We start from the raw sequence: 27,637 nt of genomic DNA on the forward strand, positions 1-27,637 counted from the left end.
TGTGTTTTATAACATTTTCATATGCATAATGATATTAATGCCAAACTGTGAAAACTCAAGAATTAAAATATGATCTCGTAATCTAAAACAAACAAAAAAAGAACCTCACATCCCCAGCAGTGATGGAAATGATGTTCTGAAAACTCCAACCTCTATAAGGGTTTCACTGCTTGGCCCCATGGCTTGCGTACTATGCTAATTGCAAGATGGAGTCACTTAGTAAAATTTCCCCACCAGCTCAATAGTGTAAATAGTGTAAATAGTGCACAGACAAGCACTGATGACACACTCATCCAGCACAAGCACAGCCTTGACTGATTCTGAATGGTAGCTCATAGCAAAAGCTAGCATTTTCAATCATGAGGATGTATTAATTTTATGACTGGACTAAAAAAATACCTTTGGGGGGAGGTGTATAAGCAGTTTATTTGGTTGTTATCCCAGGAAGTAGAAGTGAAGAAGCAAGGAGTGAGCTAAAGAAGAGAGCAAAAGCCAATAAATGATGCATTCCTGATCCAGCTACACTGTGGGCAACTGAGGCTAAACCCTGCTGAGAACTCTCTGATGAGTAATTGTAGAACACAGAGCATTAGAAGAATTCCTTTAAACAGCACTGACCAACTGGACTTTCTGAAGGAAATATTCTATTGTCCGCATTGTCTGCTATAATAGCCACTTGGAATATGGCTAGTGTGACTGAGGAATTGAGTTTTTAATTTTATTTAATTTTAATTACTTTAAGTGTAAATAGTCATATATATGGCTGGCTAGTTACTACTTGATCGCACAGCTCAGCTCTAAAGGGTCAAAGTTTCAGGCATTAATCAGTAATTCCCATTCCCCACTTGTCAAGATATATGGGGGAAGGGGTATTAACTCGGCATACTTCCATCCTAGCCTGCACAAAGGCTAAGATATCTGCCAAGGTTGGGGAGAAATCCGTGAAGAAGACAAGTTGGGAGGAACACTGCTTTGGTATAAGGAAACAATGCAATACTTTAAAACAAAATTACCTTTCGATTTCTTTCACATATTGAATGGAATTTATTTGATTTTATTTCTGCTTTGTCTTCCTAGGGTAACTGTGAGCAGTCACTTTATGGTCACATGCATTCTATCAATGATGCCACCTTCACTCCTAGGGTGAGTTCAGTTCTCCCAATAAATTCTTTTAATATTTCATATATACAAGTTAATTTTATTGAAACAAAGTCCCAGGGGAAAATGGTAAGTTAACAGGATGAGGAGAACAAATTTAGGAATTAATTATGACAATGGAAAAAAATATATAGTTTGCGTTGTAGAAATTTAAAAAATACACACAATATACAGTGGTAGGAACAATGAGGAATTCTACGTTTAACTCCACTTAAACACATTTTTAAAAGCTTCTTGTCTAATGTGAGCTTCAAGATAGTAAGTGGGGGGGCACCTGAGTGGCTCTGTCATTAAGCGTCTGCCTTGGGCTCAGGGCTTGATGCTGGCGTTCTGGGATCAGCCCCACAATGGGCTCCTCCGCTGGGAGCCTGCTTCTTCCTCTTCCACTTACCCTGCTTGTGTTCCCTCTCTCGCTGGCTGTCTCTCTCTGTCGAATAAATAAATAAATCTTAAAAAAAAAAAAGATAGTAAGTGGGATATAAACTTGTAAATATTAATGTAGAATCATAAAAATAATGAAAATACTTGAAAGGAAACCCAAGAATAAAAAAGCCATCAAAGAAAAATAGGGTTTCTTCAGGTTAAAACAGAGCAACCTTGATTTGATAGCTTTTCACTTACTCATTGAAAGTTTTCAAATATATCTTTCTTGAAATAAACTGATGACATAGCAGAAGTGTTTATCCACAGCTTGAGGTATTCAGATATCAGGATGATTTCACCAACTATGAAGATTATTAAACACTGCTTTGAGTCGCTAAGCTAATTGAGGTTATCTTTAAAAGGATACAGATAGTACTCATGGAAGGATGATTTAAGTTTGTTCTTTCTCAGATGAAAGCTATTTGACTGTTAGATGACCTCTCAAGTCCTTTCAAACTCTATGATGTAATTATAACTAACATTTAAATTTGTCTCTAAATTCCCAGTAGAGTGTGAATCTTAATTCCATACCCTTCTTCTTTCCCAATTAGCTAAAAAATTAATCTGATAGATTACCTACCTTTAACTTCAAACTGACAGCATCGTCAAAATTCTGATACTATCACGATGTTATTATTCTTTTAGACAAGAAAAATGTTCACTAAAAATTATTTCTTATAAAAGAATGTTATTTGCTCCAACTAAAATTGTGCTGGTGGCATTCTGAATGATACCTGGTTAGCGATGGGCTCAACTACAATTATATTTTAACAAATTCACCCTGTTAAGGAATTTCCATTTAATTGACTCTGTTGAGCCAATATATTATGGATTAGTTCTAGGTACCAAGTAAAAAATTATTTTTAGCAGCATATAGAGCCATTTAAGCACTGCAAACCCATATGATATAGGATAGTTATGATAAAAATATATTAAATGGCTTATAGCTTCACATACCCTAAGAAAATTTAATGGAAGCTAGAATGAAATAAATTATTTTGTGAGTCAGGCATTTTATTTTGGTAAGCAATAACATAGCTAAGAAAAACATACCATTTAACATCCCAAATAATAAAATTAATAAATATAAAATTAGCCTAATTAAATTTATTCATTTAGCAATCAAGGGACACATACATTAAGTACACATAATTAAAAGGCAAGATGATGAATATGAGGTCCAGGTGTCCAGTATCAAAGTGGCTAAACTGTTTTTGTTTATACACTTTGTCCATACCAAAGGACTATTACCACACTATTCCAAATCAACATCCCCAGGCCTCATTAAATTCTTCCATTAACTTATCTCTTCTTTGCTGTAAATGTTTAATAACTATTAAAGAAATGATATTTTATGATAATGACTGATGCTCATGGGTGAAATTTTTGGTCACATATGTCAATTGTTTTGAAAATTGTTTTATTTCACATACTTGCCAAGGAATGTCAAAAGACTAGGAGGCAGCAGTGACTGAAAGAGCACAAAGACTTTTATTGAAGGACGTGGCATTGTGACACAGTTCACATTCAAACAAACTATCAAAGCTGTCATAATAAATGCATTATACAGTGCATATATAACAGGCAGAAATTTGAATTATTTAGAATTAGACTTGCTAATTGTTTGATGCCTTTAGGGACATTACTTCAAGTTGCATTACTAGTTAAAAATGCATTTAGTTATTTATATAAACACAATTTTAGATAAATTCTACAATTTTAGATTTATAAGCAGAAATCACAAATGTAGGGACGCCTGGGTGGCTCAGTCGTTAAGCGTCTGCCTTCAGCTCAAGGTGTGATCCCTGCATTCTGGGATCGAGCCCCACATCAGGGTCCTCCACTGGGAGCCTGCTTCTTCCTCTCCCACTCCCTCTGCTTGTGTTCCCTTCTCACTGGTTGTCTCTCTCTCTGTCAAATAAATAAAAACTTAAAAAAAATCACAAATGTTAAATTCAATGTTATCTAGCTAGCAACCAAGAATCACAAAAACAAATATACAACATATAATAGTTATGTATGGTCCTAAAAAGCTATGTNCATATAATAGTTATGTATGGTCCTAAAAAGCTATGTACATTGAATTGTATTTCTATTATTAGGGTTCTGATGTCTTTATTTCTGACTAATCTTCCTATTGGAAATAGATATCTATTTAAAACTTCTTTTTAAATAATCTGTTAATGAAACATTTTAAGGAATTGTGAAAGCATTTTACTAAGTCCATTTTGTAAAGCAAAAACAAAAATTAAAAAACATTTTGACAGTAATTGCTGGACACAGAAAATTCAATGTAAGTTAAAAACAAAGCAAAACAAAACCAACAACTATGTAAAAACACACAGTAAGAAAATGAGCAAGGTATCCCTATCAGAATGTCCTCCCCCTTCAGTTTTCCAGGAAGTAGCTGACCTGAGTGGAGATTCCATCAGGCCTTCCAGTAGCTCTCGTTGCACACCCCCCCGAGAGGGATTTGAGAGATGGGAAGGGTAAAGAGATCAGATTAAGGAATAAACATAACTCTCTGGAAATGAAAGTCTAAGTAATAAGGGAAAACCTGTTGGCTTAGAATGTCTATCAATAACAGAAATAAATATAACACATTCTGTATGTCAAAATGGCCATAAAATCAAAATGAAAACATAAGAAAGCCAAGTACTAATAAAACATAAAGGTATGGGAAAAGGTTAAGTCCAGCCTGTATTTTCTATCCCTAGGTATCTTACCCTGCACTTTCTACCCTTAGGTATCAGAGGTTATGGATCCAGGTTGTTTGATAAGGAGTGCCCCAGGAAGTATGGTCTAAGGCAGCTTCAGTTTAAAGGTCATTAAGGAAAAAACTGACTCTCAATTAAGTGAGGGATCATGGATCAAATGAGATGTATTAAACTCAAAATTACACCAGCATTCCACTGAAATCCTATAGCAGATTCACTGCTGAGAACAGATTTTACTGCTGAGAACCTCCCGGCCACGTTCCCTCATTCTTTGAAGCCTAGAGTTTCTAAATCACGGTCTTTCTCTACATATGTGGCCCATCCACCACTCTGACCACATCCTTGACTCCATGTTCTCCAACACCCTTTTTCTCCTCAGCTACGTATTCCTAAAGTCAGACTCTGAACACCTTGTCATTAACTGTATCTGCATCACGTCCAAAATCTCAATTCCAAGCATGTTGTTTGTCTTTCAAGGTCTTAAGTAATTCCAGTACAATAATTTTTCTCCCTCACTGAGAGCTCTAATCAGTTAAAATCTTACTCACCATCTCATCATCCCTTCTACCTTCACTTAGCATTTTACCCCAGCTTAGGTTCTTCAGTTATCATTCTATCAATTCCATTGCAAAGGATTTTAGTTCAATTTGACCTCATTTCCTCTACATAGCATACCTAGCAAATCTACATTCTTTATAGAAAAGATTTAAAAATGCTGGAGATTTTAAAATACTATACCATCAAACTGGTTGTTTTCTGTCTTTTTGTTTTATTTGAATATAGTTGCCACAGAATGTTACATTAATTTCAGGTGAACAACTTAGTGATTTGAGAAGTTTATACATTATGCTATATTCATCACAAATATAGCTACCATCTGTCCCTTTACATTGCTATTAAAATGTCATTGGCGGTATTCCTGACACTCTGGTTTTTCTTTCCATGGCTTACTCATTCCAGAACTGGAGGCTTGTGTCTCCCTCTCCCCTTCACTCATTTTGCTCAGCCCCCCATCCTGTCTGCTCTGGCAACCATCAGTTTGTTCTCTGTGTTTATGGTTCTGCTTTTTGTTTGTTTATTCATTTTTTTAGATTCCGTTTATGAGTGGAATTATATGGTATTTGGCTTTCCCAGCCTAACTTATTTCACTTAGCAAAATCCCCTCCAGGTCCATCCATGTTGTCTCAAATGACATGATCTCATCCTTTTCATGGCTGTGTAATATTCCACTGTGTACATATACCACATTTTCCTTATCCATTTGTCTATTGATGGACAGTTATGTTGCTTCAATGTCTTGGCTATTTTAAATAATGCCACAATAAAAATAGAGGTGCATGTATCTTTTAGAGTTAATGCTTTCATTTTCCTTGGTAAATACACAATGGTGGAATTATTGGATCATATAATATTTCTAAACATTGCACATTACACATTGTTCCTTTTTCTCCACATCCATGCCGACACTTATTGTCTCTTGTCTTTTTGATTTTAGGCATTCTAATAGGTATTAGGTGGTATCTCATTGTGGTTTTGATTTGCATTTCCCTGATGATTAGTGATATTGAGCATCTTTTCATGTGTCTGTTGGTCATCTGTATGTCTTCTTTGGAGAAATGTCTATTCAAGTGTTCTGCCCATTTTTTAATCAGATTGTTTTTTTGTTGTTGGGTTTTTTTTTTTTTTTGGTCTTGCATCATATGCATTCTTTATATGTTTTGGATAACCCCTTATTGGATATATCATTTGCAAGTATCTTCTCTGATACAGTAGGTTGTCTATTTTGTTTTGTTGATGGTTTCCTTTGCTGTGCAAAGCTTTTTATTTTACTATAGTCCCAATAGTTTAGCTTAACCAACTGAACCACCCAGGAGCCCCACTATTACTTAACATTAAAATTATATTTCTCTAGTGTGTTCACTTTTCTGTTCACTTAGATTACTTTTATACCTTCTTCTTAAATATCCTCATACTCCCATTACCCTCTCTTCCACAAATTCTCTTCTTATATCCTTAATTCATTATTTAGTGATGAAATAGAAGCCTTCAGAGAAGAAATCTCCTGTTCCTACATCTCTAAACGTATGGGCATCTCCACTCATTCAGTAATCTTGGGAGTTTTTCAGCTCCTAAGAAATTTTAATATTTTAGGTTGTACAATAAATTTCATTTCCCATTCTTCTTTCACTCTCTTCATAAGTTTACATTACAATTATTTCTTTTCTCCCCCTTTCTATAGGACTATTTTTATCTATATATAAACACGTTCTAAAATTGTCTGTTTTTTAAGTTTGAATTTCATCTCTCAATCACTTGCCGTCTTACTTTACCTACTTTCATATACTCTTGAATTTTTTTTTTTTAATTTGGACTTATTTAAAATTGCTTTTAGTACCAAATCTATGAAATATACATGAAATATTTGAGAGCTCTCTTTGAATTGCTGATTTATAATTTGATTACATAATTGTCAGAAAAAATATCTGTATGATGTCAGTTTTGGAGATTTGGTAGGACTTGTTTGTGGCCTTGTGCATGATCATTTTTCAAATGTCCTATGGAGGCTTGGAAAGAATGTATGCTTTTGTTTGGGACATCTGGTTGTATTTGTTAGATAAATATTGCTATAACTATAATTGTGAAAATCATATGAAAACATGATTTTTGTCTATTTAAAATTTTATGTTATGAGAAGTATTAAAATCTCCCAATATTCTTATGGGTTTTTAATTTTCAATTAAAAAGAAATCATTTATAGATTTTTATATATTCTATTTTCAGATGCCATTTTGCTTTATATTTTGTTGAGACTCGATTGTTAGATGCATGTAAATTTATGAGTCATATCTGCTTCATGAAAACTTCCTTAAAGACTTATGTAAAATTGCCCTGTTGGACACAATTAAAACATTTTGCTTTAAATTATTTATTTTGATCATATTTACACAAAGTATCTTTTATAATCTCCCAATTTCCTTCCTTTTTTATGGTTTAATTTGATTTATTTCTCTTTTAAGGAGCATATATTCTTTTACTTTGTGTTTTTAATAAAATCTGGGTCTTTAAATAGCCAACTTTAATTGGTTTACATTTTTTATAATTATTGATATATTTGGACTTACTTTTACCATCTTATTTTGTTTATTCTATTATGTAATTTCCTTGTTTTTTTTTCCTTTTTTGTCTGTGTGTTTTTGTTACTCTCCCATTTTTAATATTCACACATTTTATTTCTTTAAAATGTCTACAGTTAAATAATACTCCTATTCTCCCCAGAATAGCACAAAGGAACTAAAGCTCTCAAACTTTTCTCTAGACATCAGTTTGCATATTCCGTGTTATTTTTATTTTATATTTTGATCCCACCTTGAAACCGTTGATATTTATTGGAGCTACCAATACATTTTATTATTTCTTCATTTAAAATTACCTTATTTGTTTTTTCTCCTTCTTTGAAGATTTCATTTTCTTCTTGCTGAAGAATACTCTCTAATATTTTTTTCGGTGAGAGTCAGTAGGTAGTAAGTTTCTTGGTTTTTGCATATTTTATTTTCATCGTGATATGCCATTTTCTTCTGGATTTATTTTGCCATGAAAGTCTGCTCTCAATCTAGGAGCTGATCCTACGTAGGTAACCTGTTTGTTTTTTCTCTGTGATACTTTTTAGTACATTTAATATTTTAATTTCAATATTTTTATGATGTGTGTACATGTGGATTTATCTCCTTTTCTCCTTTAAAACTTGATGTACTTCCTCCATATGAGCACCCTTGTATTCTGCAATCCCTGAAAATCTTCAGCCATTATTTCTTTAAATATTTTCTCTTGTCAGTTCCTTGTAGTCTATCATTTAGACTCTCCTAGATCCTTAGGTTGAAACCCTTTGTTTAGTCCCCTAAGTTTCTTAACTTGTCTTTATATTTCCTATGCTTTAGCTCTGTATGCTGAATTGTGATGGACTTCTTCAGATCTCATAATTCACTAAAGTTTATTTGGCTGAATCTAGTTTACTCTGTAATTTTTCTGTTGAGCTTTTATATTTCTGTTACTACATTTATCATCTATAGAATTTCTGTTGGGTTCTTTCCAAATTTGCCTGTCCTTGTTTCATTGTTTTGTTTGTTTTGTTTTCTTTTATTTTTCAGTTTAGATATATGTTAATTTATTTTTTAACTTTTTAATCCATAATTTCTTGGAAGCCTGAATGGCAGTGTTATTTTTTCATTATCTTATTCCTCCATGCTGCCCGGAAATCTCCAATATCATCTTTTCCTCAGCCAATCAAGTATAAACTCCAAGTCAAAAACTCCACTGAATCTGCTCTTAGTTCACATATTGTTACATCCAGTGATTATTTCTCCATTATTATCAGACTTTATTTTTCATACCAATTAAAACATTCTTCTTGAATCCTAAGAAGTAAAATCTCCATGGTCATTGCTTCTCAATCTACTGTGCAGGATCCTTCTTTACCACTTGACTGCTAAATAAGAAACAGTGTCAAGAATCAATCTTAAATCCTGTTTTTTAGCAAATTTTCTCCTTATATCATTTCATTGAAACCTATGACTTTTGATCTTGCCTACATGTGATGATTTCCAAGTAAGTCCCACTCTGCTCATTATCATTAGATTCGTCATTAGCTATTTTGCTTCTCAGCCGAAGTATCTATACTAGATAGATGTCTTATTTTAACATGCAAACATGAAACTCTTGCTTTCCCTTCATCTTAACCTTTACCCATCTCTAAGCATCTTTGTTAGCATTACCCTATTCATCCCAAAGCAGAGGTTAGAGGATTAGTCATAGTTCACCATTGTCTTGGGGCTTTTTGTCTGTTCATTTAAAAAAAAATCTTTCTAAATTGGAATACAGTGAAAAGAAATAAAAGAGAACATTTTATAATCTTATTTGACTTAATATCTCTAACATTTAGTGTAGTTTATTTTACATATTTAATGTTCAAAAAATGTGATGAATGAATGCAGAATTCTGAACAAATGAAAGTACAAGGATTTCATTACAGCATTGCATCATTGCATCTTATTTATTGCAACTTTATTGGCCTTCCAAATTCTGTGACTATTAAACCACAAGCCATAAATATAAAGCTAAACTTACTTAATTATCAGGGCAGATTAGTTGCTTCTTAGAAAGCTTCAGTAGAATCACAGAGTCCTGTCACTATGGAGCACTGGAAAATTATCAAATTTCAGTTACACTTTTGGATCCTGGTTTTGCCATTCACAAGATATATAATCTTGAGCAATCACTCAGTTATTTTATGCAAATTAATGATAAAAAGAACAGTGAGTATTAGATAATACATGTAATGTATTTAACCTAGTGCCTGGCAACTAGAAAATGCTATCACTACCACTCCTATTCCTACTACACCCCCCTCCTCTTTTTCCTCCTCTTCCTCTTCCTGCTGCTGCTGTGGCCGCTTCCACCACTACTACTGCTGCTGCTGCTGCTGCTGCTGCGGCTACTTCTTCCTCCTCCTTCTCTTCCTCCTCCTCCTCCTTCTTCTTCTTCATGAAGCTAATGTTCCTTTACCCATTTGCATTCAAACAAGTAGAAGTAAATAAAAGAATACACACACAAATATGTAAGATGAATTTCTTATATCCCGTAATTTAGTTGTGTTTAACATAATATCAGTGTTACAAACATAAATCTGCAATACATATTTTGCACTTTAACAAAGATAAGAAAATGGAATTCTGAAACTATTCCAAATAAGAAACTATGCACTGTACTAAACTTGAGCTGAATCCTACAAATAAATAAATAAATAAATAAATGGATATAAGTCTCAGTAGGGGAATTTTTTTTTATATCAAACATACCATTTAGGGGCGCCTGGGTGGCTCAGTTGGTTAAGCATCTGCCTTCAGCTCAGGTCATGATCCCAGAGTCCTGGGATGGAACCCTGCATCTGGCTTCCTGCTCAGTAGAGAGTCTGCTTCTCTCTCTCTCTCTCCCTCGCCCCTCCCCACTGCTTGTTCTCTCTCTGTCTCTCAAATAAGTAAATAAAATCTTTAAAAAAATACTATTTAGTAATAAGGCAGCTAAGAGTTTTAAATTTGATCTGATATAGATTAATTGCTTTTCCTTAGGTTGCCAGTAGGTGCACATAAATGAATTAATTCACATTATCTTTTTTTTTAAATCAGGATATAAACTAATACCTGCAATTGCCTATTAAAAAAAATCCTCATTCCATTTTAACAAAAGAAGCTCAGTTTCTGATTTCCTGAATTTTGTTATCCAAGCTCAAACAAAAAGTAATTTGTATCAGTCTCTGGCCATTTTATATGAAGAAATACAAACAACATTTAGGTCATGCAGCCATTGATCCTCTGAAGGACAATGATGTCAGGCAGTACTTATACGCCAAAAAAATTTCAATTTTGTTTACTTCTTTAGCAATCCAACTTGATGTCAATTACCATTTAGCTGGCCCAATAATATTGATATTTGATGTCAGTTCTTATTCATTACTGCACTTAGATGATGCATAAGTCAAAACTTTTAGATGTGTGGCGAAAAAACACTAAAGCACATTTTCTCTACCTGGGGAAATTGAAAACAACAGCAGAATAGAAAATTAAGGGACTTGTAGCTTGCCATTTTTATTTTATATGATATCTGAATTATTTCAATTCTAATATTCAAAAATTAACAATATTTTACTAATCTAATACTATATGACATTCTTAAACTAAATCTTTAATGTAGTAATTTTCTTGCCTTAATACTTTGCAAAGAAAATAACTTCTGATAGAAAAATATGACATTTAAAAGTAAAGAGGAATAAAGTTGTATAAGCAGAAATTCAAAATTAATTATAAAATTATTTTTAAATGTAATAAATTTATAAAGGTCTTCTCCCTGTGTTTCTGCTTTGTTTTGTTCTTAGAAATTTAACACTGTAAAAGACAAAGAAATAGTACATTGAATATTATATCACTCTGCCCTCAAAGTTTAACCTTCAATAACTTCTACAGTTGGATAGTGATGATATCACGCATTTGTAATTTTCTTGGTAGTTCCATGAAAATTAGAAGCAATGTTATGTCATACTTCTTGATACTTCCTCTTTGACTATAAAACTAATAATTTGTTTTTCAATATATACATCCTTTGGATGGCTTGAAAATTTGGGGCTTATATGAAAAATTCAGTAATGAAGTTTCTACTTAACAGCTCTGCTGAGCACCTCCTATGTACTGGGCACTGCTCTAAATATTGAGTATTCAGCAATGAATGATGCCAAGTCCTATTCTTATAGACAATATATTCTGTTAATACTAAAAACAATAAACAAGTAAACAAATTAATAGTCTCAAGAATAATATGTGTTACCTAACCATAATAAATTAGGGTGAAAAGAGTAATGAGGTGAGAGTTGGGTTTTATAATGGAATGGGTCAGGGAGGACTCTGAGAAAATGACATTTAAGAAAACCATGCAATGATGGTGGCTCAGTCTGTTAAGTGTCTGCCTTCAGCTCAGGTCCTGATCCCCGGATTCTGGGATCAAGCCCCAGGTGGGGCTCCGTGCTCAGCGGAGAGACTGCTTCTTGGTCTCCCTCTGCCCCACCCTCCACCTATATGCTTGCTCTCTCTCTTTCTCTCTCAAATAAATAAATAAAATCTTAAAAAAAAAAAAATCGAAAGAAAAGAAAAGAAATCCATGAAATGATCTTAAGGAAAAGAACTCAATTAGAGGCAACACCAAAGGCCAAGTTCCTGAGGTAGTAATTGTGTGGGGTAGGGGAGTAACAGGACACATGGACTGGACTAGGATTAGATGAAGTAGGTGGAATACTTTGCATCTGATAGATAACTGTTAACTTAGATTGTTGTTACTGGTTGACTGTGGGATGGTTGAGGCCATTTTAGACTAACCTCATAGCATTATATGTGGATTCTAGAATGTTTATTTATAGAAAAATACCCCAGCGATGATGTGTAATACATTTTTTAGCTGAATAATACCTTAACTTTTTTTTTTTAACCCTATAGCTCTTGGCACAATTCTTGGTGGAGAAGTTAATCAATAAATATTCATTAATTAGGAACTATTAGAAAGTCTTGCAAGTCAGAAATCAAGAGGCATTTAAGAGGACACAGCACAGATTTTGCTGTGACATGATTGAATTTATTTTATACTATCACTCTTAAAATATTATTTTATTATTTATTATTTTATTATTTATGAAATAATTTAATTTGTATAACTTTTCAGACTTTCCATGTACTTTTAATTTAATTTTTAAAAAATTTTTATAGATTTTATTTATTCAAAAGAGAGTGAGCTAGAGAGAGAGAGAGAGAGCATGAGTGGGGTGGAGGGGGAGGAGCAGAGAGAGAGGGACAAGCAGACTCCTTGCTGAGCAGAGAGAGCCCCCCACCCCCGAAGGGCTCAATCTGGGACTCAGGGATCAACTTGAGCTGAAGGCAGATGCTTAACTGACTGAGCCACCCAGGTGCCTCTATTTACTACTTTAATAAGAAATGACGTCACTGTCAGAATATTTGGTCATTTAGGCAAGTGGTCTTCCAATACAAAGAAGTCTTATTTAAACAGTTTTTACAGTACAAAATTATTTTTAAAAATATCAAAATATCGATATAAAATTATACATTTCTTTCTAATCATGATTAGTTGTAGTCAGTCTAAGCTTGCATGTGATTTAAAAATTTTGAAAAATTACATGTATCATAAACAGCATGAGTTTTCTAGAGACGGTTTTACATAGAGGGATAATGCCTAATGCATCGTATATTATCACTGAATCACATAATTAGAGCTAAAAGAATTGTCACACCAATTTACTCATAAGGATAATTACAAGAAAACTTGATTATTCCCTTTAATGTAATTTTCCTCACTTAATTGTGGGTTCGTGGGTGAATGTGACCCCGTGAATCCATACTTCAATAAGTGACTATTAGTTAATATGCAAACCTACAGGCAGAGCAGGAGAATCTGCCCTTCTTCTTCAGAAGATTTAATTTGTATACCCAGAGTGGCCCTGCAGGTAAAATGTTTTAAAAGTTATATCTCCCAGCAGATGGTCTGGAATTCCCTGTGGCAGATTACAATGGTCTTGGGCCCAGTAGATCAATCACCACCATGCTTCGCCTTTTATCTCACCTCATTTCAACAACTATAACAAAAAATTCAACAGTTTTCTGACTAAAGGAATTTAAGCTCCTTTATTTAAATTGCAATCAGAACCTAAATTTATTGTATTTTTCCTAAAATACTGGTTTGCATACTCATTTTTTTAAGAATTTGCAAACATCCCTTGATGTGTACTTGGATGTTAATGAAACAAAAGAAACTTTTGTTTCTAATGTAAATGCTTGTTGCATCTAGAGCTTTTACTCCACCTGAGCTAGAGAAAGTAAGACCACAAAGAATCTTAAATACAGACTTTGTTTTGTTTGTTTGATTGAGTTCTTTTGTTCTTTTTTAGTTTAGTTTAGTTGTTTAGTTTTGATGGGGCTTAATATTGAAATTGACTGATGGTGTTCACAATTTTCTCTTGTTAAACTGAAGGTAGAATTTTTTCTTAGAAATGGTTAGTTTTGNATTGAGTTCTTTTGTTCTTTTTTAGTTTAGTTTAGTTGTTTAGTTTTGATGGGGCTTAACATTGAAACTGACTGATGGTGTTCACAATTTTCTCTTGTTAAACTGAAGGTAGAATTTTTTCTTAGAAATGGTTAGTTTTGTTGGGGCGCCTGGGTGGCTCAGTCCATTAGGCATCTGCCTTTGGCTCAGGTCATGATGCCAGAGTTGTTTTGGGGATGTCTGGGTGGCTCAGTCAGTTAAGTATCTGCCTTCAGCTCAGGTCATGATCCCAGAGTCCTGGGATCGAGTCCTGCTTCCAGCTCCTTGCTCAGCGAGGAGCCCGTGTCTCCCTCTGCCTGATACTCCCCCTGCTTGTGCTTTCTCTCTCTCTGTCAAGTAAATAAATGAAAGCTTTAAAAGAAAGAAAGGAATGGTTGGTAGATTTTAAGTGTACATATGTAACTACAAATTTTATAAAAGAAACCAAGTTATTAATTTATGGATTGCTCTCTGATTATGTTATGTTTTGTATAACTAAAAATGGTAAAAATAGACCGTGCCTTTTTGGGATTGTTAACTTTTCTTTCTCCAAAGAGTACTGTANGTTATGTTTTGTGTAACTAAAAATGGTAAAAATAGACCGTGCCTTTTTGGGATTGTTAACTTTTCTTTCTCCAAAGAGTACTGTATAGATACAATTCCATATCTTTAGGGAAATATTATTTTTCTAGTGAAAAAAATTTAGAGTTCCTAAAAAATTCTGGGTAAACGGAAACAGTGTAGTAAAGAAGTAGTTCTTCAAAAGGCTATGAGTTTTAGTTAAATATATATGATTCTACCCTCTAATCTGTTTCTATGAATCAAGCTATAGTTTAGGATATATTTTATCCAATCATTTCCATATAGCAGCAGGTAAATATAGCCTATCATCATAAACATGAACTTTATTTTTTTAAGATTTTATTTATTTATTTGACAGAGAGAGAGAGCGAGAGAGAGAGAGCATGAGTGGGGAAGAGTGGTAGAGGGAGAGGGAGAAGCAGGCTCCCTGGTAAGCAGGGAGCCTACCATGGCGCTCCATCCCAGGACCCTGGGATCACGACCTAAGCTGAAGGCAGACACTTATCAGACTGACCCATCCAGGTGCCCCAAACATGAACTTTAATAATGTAAACATTATAGTGACACAAACCTATCCATAAATTATCTTTTTTATGTATATAGTGGAACTACCCTGAATTTATGTGACTGTACTTATGTACACGTTAAAAGAAAATAAATTCATTGCAGGTTTTTCTGACAGTGTTATTGCAGCGAACACTGTATTTATCAGTAATAATTGGCCACTTTAAAAGAGACTTCTGCCAAATAGAGTAACAACTTTGGTTGTTTCATAGTAGATGAAACAGATTTAAAAGAATTTGTGTGAATCTACATGTAATAGTATCTTCAGTGACTAAAGAGCAAAAGGGAAAGGAGAAAAGGATTGTTACTAAGAACAGTATTAACATGTTGCCATCTTTGCTATATGATTTGGTTTTTTTCACCATAAGGTGGTAAAAAATGCATACGTTTAAAAAGCTGCATCTAAGCATTTATGAAATGATTATTTTAAAATTAGTAGAACTATGAAGTTGTACCTTGTTCATAGTCAGTCATAACTGACTTTGGTGAAATTTTAAAAATCATCTTTCCAACAAGGAAAGAAACCAACTTGACTGGAAATTTTGCGGTCTGAACCTAAGTCAGCTGCTAAATGTGGACCTCTGGGTCCCAAGCCCGTCTCTGACCTCTAGTCACTGCAGCAGAAGACTAGAGCTTCTGTAATTTTCATTCCCTGCCCTGCCCCCTTCATTACTCTGGGAATATAGAAAGACTGACTTTCTTCCTTGATAAAGGACAACAGATTAATGAATTTGAGTGCCTGCATCATTAAAATTGTCATCCTTGCATACTATTTCAAATGCAGTTTCCACTGTGGCTAGCTTTTACTCTTCAGGGGGTCTTGTCATCTCTGGTTTCTCTTGTAAATTAATGCAAAAACTGCTCCAGCAGTTTCACATGCTGTTTATTTCAAACTCCAAGTAGATTGTTCTGTTTCTTGATTTGGTTAATGGAAAGACCAGAGTGGCAGTGCGCTAAATTACAGGTTAGCAAACAGAATATTGGTCCCAATAGGGGTGAAAATCTTTGGGGGAAAAAAAGCGCAGTCAGTATGTACTTTCAAGTGTTTTAAACTAGACATTCACCTGTATTTATTTTGTTCTTATGTATAAATGTTTCAAAAATATAAAGCTACTGGACAATACATTTTATTTCACTTAGGAGGTTTACAAATTAGTTGACTCCATAGCTTAGTAAGGTCTATGATCATGTAGCCCCATTTCTCCTGTCCTCTCTCCCCCTCACCACACTCCATCACCTGGCATGAGAGCATTCTAACAGGGAATGCTGGTCTGATAAGTATTTAATGATGACTAATAATTTTATCAGACTCCTTTAAAAAAGGACATTTCATTATTCTAAAAAATGATGTACAAATTTCTTTGTTTAGCTCATCATACAAAAGAAAGTAAACTAATGGAGAGACAGAGATGTATATTATTCTAGGAAAAGGATAGGTTAGAGCAGATTGATTAAATGGATCAAAGAGTAATAGAAGTTTAGCAGTTGAGAAATTGGTTTTTAAAAGAATTTGAATGTCCTTTAATTCTCAAATTGGGTTACCCATCATTGTAGGTTGTTGTAGGAAGTAGGATTATCAGTATAGGTTTCATTCAAATGTAAGTAAATATGGCATACATGCTTTATTTAAAGGTGGTTGTTTAGAAGAAAATAAGTTGATGGGCAGAGGCAAAGATCTTTCAAGTTATAATCACTTCAGAAAAATATATGCTCCCTGTGTACATGAATTACTCAGTTGAATGATCACATTAATTCTGTAAATGTGCCATATTATAATTGCTTAAAGATTGGGTGGAAGTCTATTGGCATGTTTTAGTTAAATCTTCTATTTCCCAGTTTAACAGAAAAAGTGACAAGAAAAATTTTAAAACTCTAAGCTCTACTGAGGCCTTTCATTGTCTTGTCACATTCACTAATGACCACATCATCCCTCCTCTCTTCCAACATCTTTTACTTTCACTCTCAGCTTCTAGTACCAAAGTCACTTTCCCAAAATCAAACAATAATGTGTATCAAAATTAAAATGCTGTGAATAAAGACCTTTTATCTGGTTTATGTATGAATTTATCTCTGACTTTCTTTTAGTTTGTCTAGTGGATTTGAACTCAATTGGATTTTCAGATCCCAGCTACCACTTACCAGGTGTGCAAATCAGAAGTAGCCTCAATTTCTCATGTATAAAACGGCACTATTACCATGTACGTCATAAGTTCATCAAGTGAATCAGTTGATGCTGGATATTTTTGTGTTCCTGTAAATATTCTTGAGCTTCGTTCTGATACGCTTTTATGTTACTTAGAAACTGGCTCTTTCAGGTCTGCTTTTAAGATTTGTGAGGTGGAACTGAAGACATGCTCATTCTAGAACTAATTATGTCCCCTCTACTGAAGCAAGACCCTTTTTTGTGCTCTAATCTACCCAGCACCCGGGAATCTTGAAAAGTTTCAGTCTGGCTGCTGGGAAAGGCACAATTCCCAGCTTTGTGTGAGGGCCTTTCCCACTTACCTCTAATCACTTCAGGTGGTTCTTTCCAGGACTGTAGATACTTTCCTTATATACCTATGCTAGTCAGTACTCAGCTAAATACTAGAAGTTGCCCTACAGATCTCCAGCATTCTCTCTGTGCAACTCTCTCTTCTCCTGTACTCTACTCTGCAAACTCGAGCTCCTTTTGTCTCCTTAGACTGTCAGCTACATTTCCTCAATTTTGTGAGTCAGTCCTGCTGTGTCTGGGTGCCCTCTTGGTGCTGTGCTAGCAATTGTCAGGGCAGTGTGTCACAGCAGTCTTCTGTGATTCACTCATTAGCTTCCTGTCTCTCCATGATTATTGTCCTTTGTTGCCCTATGTACAGTGTCTTGTAAACAGTGTTTCCTAGATCTTGACCTTTTTTTTTTTTTTTGGTTGTTTCAAGTAGGAGAGTAAACCTGATCCCTGATACTCCATTGTGACTGGCCATGGAAGTCTTTTCATCATCTGTATTTAACTGTCAACAAATTCAACCAGAATATATGTGATTATAATGATAATAACATTCTTTTAAAAATTTCTAGTTATGGGGCACCTGGGTAGCACAGTCGTTAAGCGTCTGCCTTCGGCTCAGGGCGTGATCCCAGCATTCTGGGATCGAGCCCCGCATCACGCTCCTCCTCTGGGAGCCTGCTTCTTCCTCTCCCACTCCCCCTGCTTGTGTTCCCTCTCTCGCTGGCTGTCTCTCTGTCAAATAAATAAATAAAATATTTTTAAAAAATTTATGGTTAGCCTTTCCTCGTATAAAAGATAAAGGTTGACAGTGGGAATCCGAATTATAGCCTTGGTTGAACCACAGACTTCATGTGAAGGCTTACACAAGTCCTTTTAATTTCTTAAGCCTCCATTTATTTTTTTTTTAATCTGCAGGAAACATTGATCTAGAAAACCTTTATATTCTCTTTCAGAAATGTATCAATAATCACTAACGTTTTCTTTAGAAATTGAGAAAAGCTATTGAATTTGAATGTATCAGTAAGAAGTCTTTTAAGGTAAACAAGAATGTATTTTCAACATCTGGTCTTTCTGAATTTGATTCTTTGTGACTCAGTGCTAACTAACAAACCTAACAGTAATATCGAAATCTTTACTTGGACATAGCAATGCCAAACTGAAATAATTTAACACTGGCTTCTCTTTAGATATTCAGTACTAAGCTTTAGTTTTTCTTCTTATCTCTTTTTTTTTATTCCTTCATATTCCAATAATCCTATTGTTCTACTTTGACATTACAGTATGTAACTATGTAAATATATCATGGAAGACTATTGCAATGTGACAAGCCACATCAGAAGAAAACACTGAGGGCCTTCAAGACAAAGATTTCATACATGAATATCTGAAATAATGCCAATAATGACACTGAAAATGAAGTAAACTCACATAAGAGTCAGAAAATTTATCTTTAGTGCTTTTAGAAGAGGCTCATTGCCAGAGGCAGAATGCATTAATTTCATATGCCATGTTAGGAATTTCCATTTCTCCTTGACTAAAATGTTAGTTTCAAAAAGTATCTTTAGAGTAGAAAGACTCTCAGTGATTTATTAAACATTCTTCTCCCCTTTACCTTCAGAAATCCACCAAGTTACACCATATTTGGCAGGCAGGAAATTAGGCCAGTCTATTCTCAATTCTATCAAAACTGTGCTTTCAATTTGTTTAGCATTTGCAAAATGAAAAGCATTATGCTAGGTTTTGTGGGAGATTCAGACAAGTAAGGTATTAGATCTTTCCCTTGATGGACTAGAATATAATTAAAGAAAAAAAACCTATACAAAAAGAGATAAACTATATCAATGTAAGGCAAAATTATAAGTACCGAAGATGGCTGGCTAAATATCAGTGGGATTATTTGGTATAATTTTTGAGAGAGATCAGTCCCAAGCATTAGGAAAATCTTTGCTGACTATTCAACTCTGGAAATAATAATTCATTAATTCATTTATTTAAATATGTACTAAATGTATCATGTAGGCCCCAAACTGAGTAGAGATGGTTTAGAGCAGCACTGTCTAATAGAATTTCTATAATGGTGAAAACATTCTTTTCCTAAAATGTCCAGTAAGGGGACACCTAGATGGTGCAGTCGATTAAGTGTCCAATTCTTAGTTTCAGCTCAGGTTTTGATCTCAGGGTCGTGGGATTAAGCCTTGTGTCAAGCTCTGTGTTGAGTGAAGAGTCTGCTTGGGTTTCTCTCTCTCCCTCTGCCCTTCCCCTCCTCTCTCTCTCCCCCTCTCAAATATGTAAAGAAATCTTTAAAAAATAATAATAAGCCAAAAAATGTTCACTATGATAGTGACTACATGAGGACATTATCATTTTAACTAGTTAAAATTTTTGAAAATTAAAAATTCAGTTTCTGAGTTTCAGTAGTTATATTTCAAGTAATCAGTATCCACATATATTGAATAATATAGGTCCAGAAGGAAGATAAGCACATATACAGAAATTGCAATTTGTTGTGTAAGTTTTACAACATGGTTCTTTGGGAGCAACAGAAGGAAAACTTTATATTCCTTGGAAATTTGTAGAAGTTGAGCTTGAACCAAGTTTTAATATTTTTAATATTTACCAGAGAAAGAAATAGTCAATGGAAATGATAAGAAGAAAAGCACGAAGGCATATGTATTATAGAGTAGAAAGCAGAGTCAGACTTAGGGAATTTGGGGGAAATGCTAAGCAAAAAGGAGGCAGGTCAAAGAGGTGCTGAAATTTGCATTTAAGAAAAATAGCTGCTCTGACATTAGTTTCTCAACTATGGCATTATTGATATTATGGACCGGGTAGTTTTCATGTTGGAGGTGGGGGTGGGTCTGTCCTGTGCATTGTAAGTTGTTTATCAGCATGCCTGGCCTCCACCAACTGAATGCCAATGGTAGGTTCCCCAGTAATGACAAAGATGTTTCTAGACATTACCAAATGTCCTCTGGAAGGTAAAATACCTGAGAACCACTGTCATGAAAATGGCCTGCAAAGATGTCAGGTTGAAGGCAGGGAATTTACTACAAGTGTTCATGTGTGAGATGAGGAGGCCTGATAAAATGGATTTGAGTAAAGTAGAGGCCTCCTTCAACTAAACAGGATTGGAGAGGAGAGATGGAGAATAGGATAACAAGCTCTAGTGAGGTTGTCACACTTTGGTGACTGCATGGAATGTGGAGCCTTTTGCTGAAATGGAAACTACAGCTGAAGGATCAAGTTGATGATTTTGGCTCTGAGCATGCTGACTTGTACCTGTGGAACATCCAAATGGAGATGTTCTGTGGGTAGTTGGAAATAACATCTGGATATCAAAAGAGAAGTGTCAATTGCACATGTAAATTTGGGAGTTTAAAGCATCTAGATAATAGCAGAAATCATGGGAATGTTTCTTCCTGCCCCCAGCAATTTAGACTCAATGGCAACTCTCATCACTTCAGCTGATCTCCAAATATGGCCCTATTCACTCCATTCAACTCATAGTACCAATTTTCTTTTTTTTCCTCTCCTGATTTCATGTAGAATCAAGGACTTTGAGGACTTTGAGGTCCAGCTACCTGCCCTATTTACTTTCAGTACTTCTGCCTGGGGGCCCCTGGTCACTGTTCCCTTTTCCTGGATCATTCTTCTTCTGTAGAACAAATCCTTCTGCTCCTAACTCAAAGGCCATATTCCTAGTGAGACCCTCCCTGATCTATCAGGCTATTTACATTTTAACACCCTTTTTGCTAAACGTTCCTTGTCTAGATTTTTAAAAAATATTTATTCATTTATTTGAGAGAGAGAGAGAGGAGAGAGAGTGGGAAGACAGGTACAGGGAGAGAGAGAGAAAGACAAGCAGACTCCCCACTGAGCATGGAGCCTGACACAGGGGTTGATCTCACAACCCTGAAATCACGACAAGCTGAAATCAAAAGTTAGGCGCTCAATTGACAGAGCCACCCAGGTGCCCCTACATTTATTTTTATTCCCCATAAATCTTAACATTTAGTATACCACATATTTTACTGATTTATTTAGTTTATTATATGATTCTCCCCAGGAGTATGTAAGTTCTATGAAGCCAGAACTTCCATTTTGTTCACTCCTGTATATCCACCACTTAAATTGGTGCCTAATAGGTAGTAGGCTCAATCAATATTTCTTTGATGAATGAAGTGATAGGTTTCCTACTGGTCCAGACAAGTTTGCATGGAATCAGTAAAACTCTTGCAGACTTAAGTCATGCATGGAAAAGCCACAGGCACACGCTAGAAAGTCACAGGAAAGTGATGTTCTTTTGCTTTTCAGGGAGTCAGGGATACAGCTTAGTACTCGACAGTGCCTGTTTAACTCACTGAGACTGCTAGCCTTCAAATGTTCTTTTTAATATATCAATATTTATGTTCAAAATACATAACAACTTTTTTACATCACATACAAAATTCATATTTCTCAGTGTGAACACCAGAACCCTTCAGAATTTTTACACATTGTTAACCTCATGATAAATTCATCATATTCCCCACAGTGAAATATGTTCATTTCTGCTTTTGTGCTCTGACATTGTGCCATTTTCAGTAATAATGATTCCCTCCCACCTTCTCTTCACTAGTATCTCTTCATAATCTTAATCTATTTAAAATGCTATCGTTTCTTGGGGTGCCAGGGTAGCATAGTTGGTTAAGCAGCAGATTCTTGGTTTCTGCTCAGGTTGTGATCTCAGGATCATGAGAGGGAGTCCCACCTTGGGCTTCATGCTCAGTGCAGATCTGCTTAAGACTGTCTCTCCCTGGGGCACCTGGGTGACTCAGTCGGTTAAGCGTCTGCTTTCAGCGTGGGTCATGATCCCGGAGTCCTGGGATCAAGCCCCGGAGCAGGATCTCTGCTGCATGCAGGGGCCTTCTTCTCCCTCTCCCTTGCTCCTTCCCCCATTTGTGCTCTCTTGCTCTCTCTGTTGGATAAATAAATAAAATCTTAAAAAAAAAAAGATGGTCTTTCCCTGTCCCTCTGCCCCTTCCCTCTTCATTCTCCTATCTCTCTCAAATAAATAATCTTTAAAAATTAATAAAATAAAATGCTATCATTTCTAGAGAGCTGCATTCTCTTAATCCATCTATCCTAGGGCTACATTCCTGTAAGAAAACTCTGTTGCAGGGGCGCCCGGGTGGCTCAGTCATTAGGCCTCCGCCTTCGGCTCAGGTCATGATCCCAGGGTTCTGGGATGGAGCCCCGCATCGGGCTCCCTGCTCAAGGGGAAGCCTGGTTCTCCCTCTCCCACTCCCCCTGCTTGTGTTCCCTCTCTCACTGTCTCTCTCTCATGTCAAATAAATAAATAAAATCTTAAAAAAAAAATTCTGATGCCACAGGCTTGGGTTAGGTGTCCAATTTGTACTCTAAACAACCCTTCGCCTATTTCTATCATTTAACTTTGTGTTATAATTGCCAACAAATAACTATAAACTCTTTTGGAGCTTATATCCATGGTATCTCTTGCTCCTGGCTGGAAGCCAGAGCCCTAGTACAGCTTGATAATTACGTGTTTCTTTATATGCATTAATTGTCTTCATCTATTTCTAATTATTCTCCTGCCTTACACATTGAAACACCTACTTGTCCAATTTGTTCTTTGCTACTACTTATTTGTTGATATTCTGTTAAAGTACTATTAGCTCTTTCCGGGTGTTCTGCCTCAGTTGCAGAATATGCTCTCTCAGCTCTTCAGCGGTACTTGATGGGATTCCAGTCCCTAACGCATCTAAGTCAAAGCATGCAAAATAGGTTTCTTGTAAAGAGTTGAAGAGCTTGTACACTTCAGTCAGGTTGGTCAGATTTGAATCTGGAGTCTATGTTTTACTAACAAAATGACTTTGAGCAAGTTGTATAACGTTGTAAATCTTGGTTTTCTCATCTGAATAAAAGGATAGTATAACCTAACCGTACAGAGGAATGATCAAATAAAATATCTATGTATCACTTTGAAGACGTTATGATGATTCAATAGTGTAGCGTTGTGTAATCTAGATGCTACATAATTATTTTTGAGATGTCCAGCTCCCAAATCCCTGGGGCTTGATTGGTTATTCAAGTTACTAATGCCTAACAGATTGACAATGGCATCAGGAAGAAGCATATAGTGACAAAACAATCTTATCTTCATCTTTCCAATGTTTTACATTCCCTCCTTGAGCATTCCCAAATTTTACCTTCACTTTCCATTCTAATTCCACACTTTTTTTTTTTTTTTGCCTTATTTGTGCTATTAGGCTACTGAGGAAATGGTCTAATGAGCTAATGCTTAATGCTGCACAGGCCTGTCCTAAGAGACACACTAATGTATTAGTACTAAAAATGTTTGAAATACTAATTTTCCTCCTAATGAGCCTAAACATTTTATTATAGTTATACCTTAATACCAAGTTGCAGGTCATTACCTTCACATATTGAAAGCAGCTGATGTTTCTAGGGCTTAATGTTTCTGTCATTTGCTTGCTGACACCTCCTTCTTGCCCATTTCGCATAGTAGAATTTTAGGAAAATTAGATCACTTGACAGGTACTGTGTATGATGTTTTGATTTCATTATTTATTCATTTTAAAATATTTTTCTGATTGTAACAATTAATATACGCTAATTCCATGAAATTTGAATTTTGAAAATTTGAAAAGGAACAAATAAAATAAAAATGATTCATCCTAAAGATAATCAGTTCTGATTTAGTTCCTACCAATCTTATTTTCAACGTATGCTTTGTATGTGTGCATCAGACAGTGTAAACAATTTTGTTTTCTATTTCTTTCATTGAACTACATATGTATGTTTTCCCTTGTATTAATCACCTTTGGAAATGCCATTATAATATTTAAAATAATAGTTTAGTTATTATAGGTTACAGTTTTATGTATATACATATATACACATGTGTGTCTATCAATCTATTTATCAAAGAAATGACTTCTTATATTTTTCCTGCCCCATCATATAAATGATATTGTGAGGAACATCTTTGTGACAAAATAACTCATTGATCTGAGTTATTGACTTATTTAGTTGTATCCTGATGGGAGGATATATTCAATATATTTAAACATTTGTTTTCATATTTAGCTATATAGTTTCAAGAAATAGAATGTAATATATCATTAAAATCTCAGACTCTAAAGTCAACCATACCTATACTTGAATCCTCACTCCAAATTATTTTACCTACATAATTTTAGGAAATTTACTTGACTTCTTTAAACCTTATTTTTCTCATCTGTAAAATGGGATTGTTTCACATAATGAAATGTTATTAAAAATAATATTAAGTATATTTCATGGCAGTAAGAACTGCTAATTTTCACTATCAATTTGTACACTCACCTGGAATGCAAGTCTGTTTGTTTTTCTGACCCCTTATCAATATCATCATTAAAAAAACTATTCTAATTTGATAGGAGAAAAAAAAAAGGCAGATTCAAATGAAAAACCCAAACTCGGGGCACCTGGGTGGCTCAGCTGGTTAGGCATCTGAATCTTGATTTGGGCTCAGGTTGTGATCTCAGGATCATGAGATCGAGCCCTGTGTTGAGCTCTATCCTCAGTGCAGAGACTGCTTGAGATTCTCTCCCTCTTCCTCTTCTCCTCCTCTCTTTCTGTCTCTCAAATAAATAAATAAATTAAATCTTAAAAAATAAAAAAGAAAAGGAAAAAAAAAATCCAAACTCAAACTAACTTAAGCAAAACTGGGATGTCCATTGGCTCATAAAACTGAACTCCAGACAGGTCAGGTGGCATCTGACAATTAGATTTAGCTAAGCCAACACTCGAATGCCACCAGACTTCCTGAATGCTCTTAACCTATCAATGTATTCATTGTGCTGGACCTGGACATTAGAACTAAGATAATATATGTATATATAAATTATCCATTTTTACCCATTTTGATTGGAGAGGAAAGAACTTATTTCCCTCAACATTAGTTTGAAAAACATGGGATAGTATTCTTATTATTCTTACTTGAGCCAGACACCTTCACCTTAGGCAGTTACTTTATCCATGGAGATGGGTTTCCATGGGGAGACCAGTTACAGTGCAGGGATAGGAAGAGGTTCTTCAAAGATCACTAACACATGTTCACTACAGTGGTCTTGGTTTGGCAAGTCAAGCTAACTGAATGTACTCCATCCATAACCACTGAGGTTTTAATTTGCTAAATTGAACTATATTACCAGGGTTGGTGAAAAGATTTTCAGGTGTTTTGATAGTTTTTTCCTTTGTCTACTGGTCTGTTGAAGAGCAATTTTTCTACTGGTTTAGTGTTTTTTTTTTTCTCTTAATTTTGTACTGCTTTTTGTGGAATTTATGGTAATTTTTTCAAAATTTATATACTTAGTTGGTTTTTAAATTTATATTGTTCTGGAAACTCCATTTTACTGAAGAATTAGAAATTAATATCGAGTCCTTTGTGGCATTTTGGTGTGGTTTCTTTAATCTTTACCATATTTTAATTGCCCCCTTTTATTTCATAGCTTAATTATGACTTCTTTTTTCTTTGTCACTATTTTTTTTGTCTGTTTTTGACAAATATTTCAATTTGTCTGTCTGTATATTCTTTGCAAAGACTAGCTTTTGATTTTGTTGTTCTCTCATTTTGTTTACTATATTAATAGTTTTTTTTAAATTTTGTTTTCTCTATCATTTTAATTTTGTTTTTCCATCATATTTTAATTATTTCTTTTTACTTTTTAAAATTTCTTCTGTAGTAAAGAACATTCAGATTCAACTATATATTTAATATATTTATTTTAAATATTTAAAAAATTCATGTAAAATCATGAATTTCCATTAATGATGGCTTTAGCTTTATTCAACAAATGTAATATAAATTCCTTCACTTTAATTAATTCTAAACTTATAAATTACATGTGATTTTTTAGCTTTCAAGCTTTTTTTTCAATTTTAGTGTAATTTTTAGTTTCTAATTGCCTCAATGCAAGAAAATGTGACCTTTATGACATCTCTTCTTTGACATTTCTTGAGACTTATTTTGTGGCTTGTCATGTTGCTAATTTTTGTAAATATTTCACATATGCTTGATGATATTATGTATTATATATATGATAAATATTGTTTTCTGTTTTAGATCTTGTTTGATTTTTAGTTAAATTTTGCTCTTTTTTTTTGTATCAATGTCTGGTAGACGTTTATTAAAATCTTCCCTCACTTAGGTAAATTATAATTTATCTTTATAGTTAGACTAACTTTTTTTATATATTTTCAGACTTCACTTTTAGTTACATAAAAATTTATGATTGTCACATTTTATTGATAGAGTGCTCCTTTTATTCTCTAGCAATTAGATCTAGTAATTCTTTTTTTTACTTAAATCTCTTTTTTTTTATATTTATACTCTTGTACCAGCTTCCTATTAATTGGTATTTAATAATTTAATTCCTTTATTTTCACTTTCTGAACATTTTATTTTTGTTATTTGTTTTTAATGTTTCTCTTGTAAGATGCACATAGTTGTAGTTTTTTTTTTATTTTTTAAACAATTTTATTATCTCTTACTTTCAATTTCTATGTAAGTCCCATTTGTGTGTGTGTGTGTGTGTGGTTATTTATTCATTGGTAATTATTGCTATCACAACTTATTGTGTTTTCATTAGATTTTTTTCTTTACTTTTTTCACTTATTTCCTGTTTTTTTGTTTTTTCTCAAATTAAGAATAAATTAAGGTTGGAATAGGGTTAGAGTTAGGATTTGGTTTCGGCAATTTCTCGTTTATATCTACAGTTAACTAACCTTGATTAAGATACTTTGACTTTTCAATATCTGTGCTCACCATTATATCTTCTGATGATACAATTATTAATATTTGTGTTAAAATATAGTTAGTAATAATTCTTTCCACATTTAGATTTAAACTTTTTTAGTCTGAATGTCTGAAAATGCTTTCGTGTCGATTCATATTTAGGTTGTTTTATTTTCTCATACAGTATGGGCATTATTCCACTGTTTCTAACATCTAGTTTTTGTTATCAATCTAGCTGCCTTTCTCTTATAGATAATCTGTAATTTTTCTTTTGTAGATAAT

At 34.3% G+C, this 27,637-nt stretch overlaps 1 protein-coding gene across 1 annotated transcript in view; it reads left to right on the forward strand.

The window, feature by feature from the left end:
• The window catches only part of SPAG16 (sperm associated antigen 16), a 964,037-nt gene that overhangs the window by 669,979 nt on the left and 266,421 nt on the right, over positions 1 to 27,637 (forward strand). Inside the window, exon 14 of the mRNA XM_034655122.1 lies at positions 1,078 to 1,143. Coding sequence (XP_034511013.1) covers positions 1,078 to 1,143 — 66 coding nt within the window. The remainder of the gene's footprint in view (positions 1 to 1,077; positions 1,144 to 27,637) is intronic.

Source organism: Ailuropoda melanoleuca, chromosome 2 (assembly GCF_002007445.2).
Source record: "Ailuropoda melanoleuca isolate Jingjing chromosome 2, ASM200744v2, whole genome shotgun sequence".
NCBI lineage: Eukaryota > Metazoa > Chordata > Mammalia > Carnivora > Ursidae > Ailuropoda > Ailuropoda melanoleuca.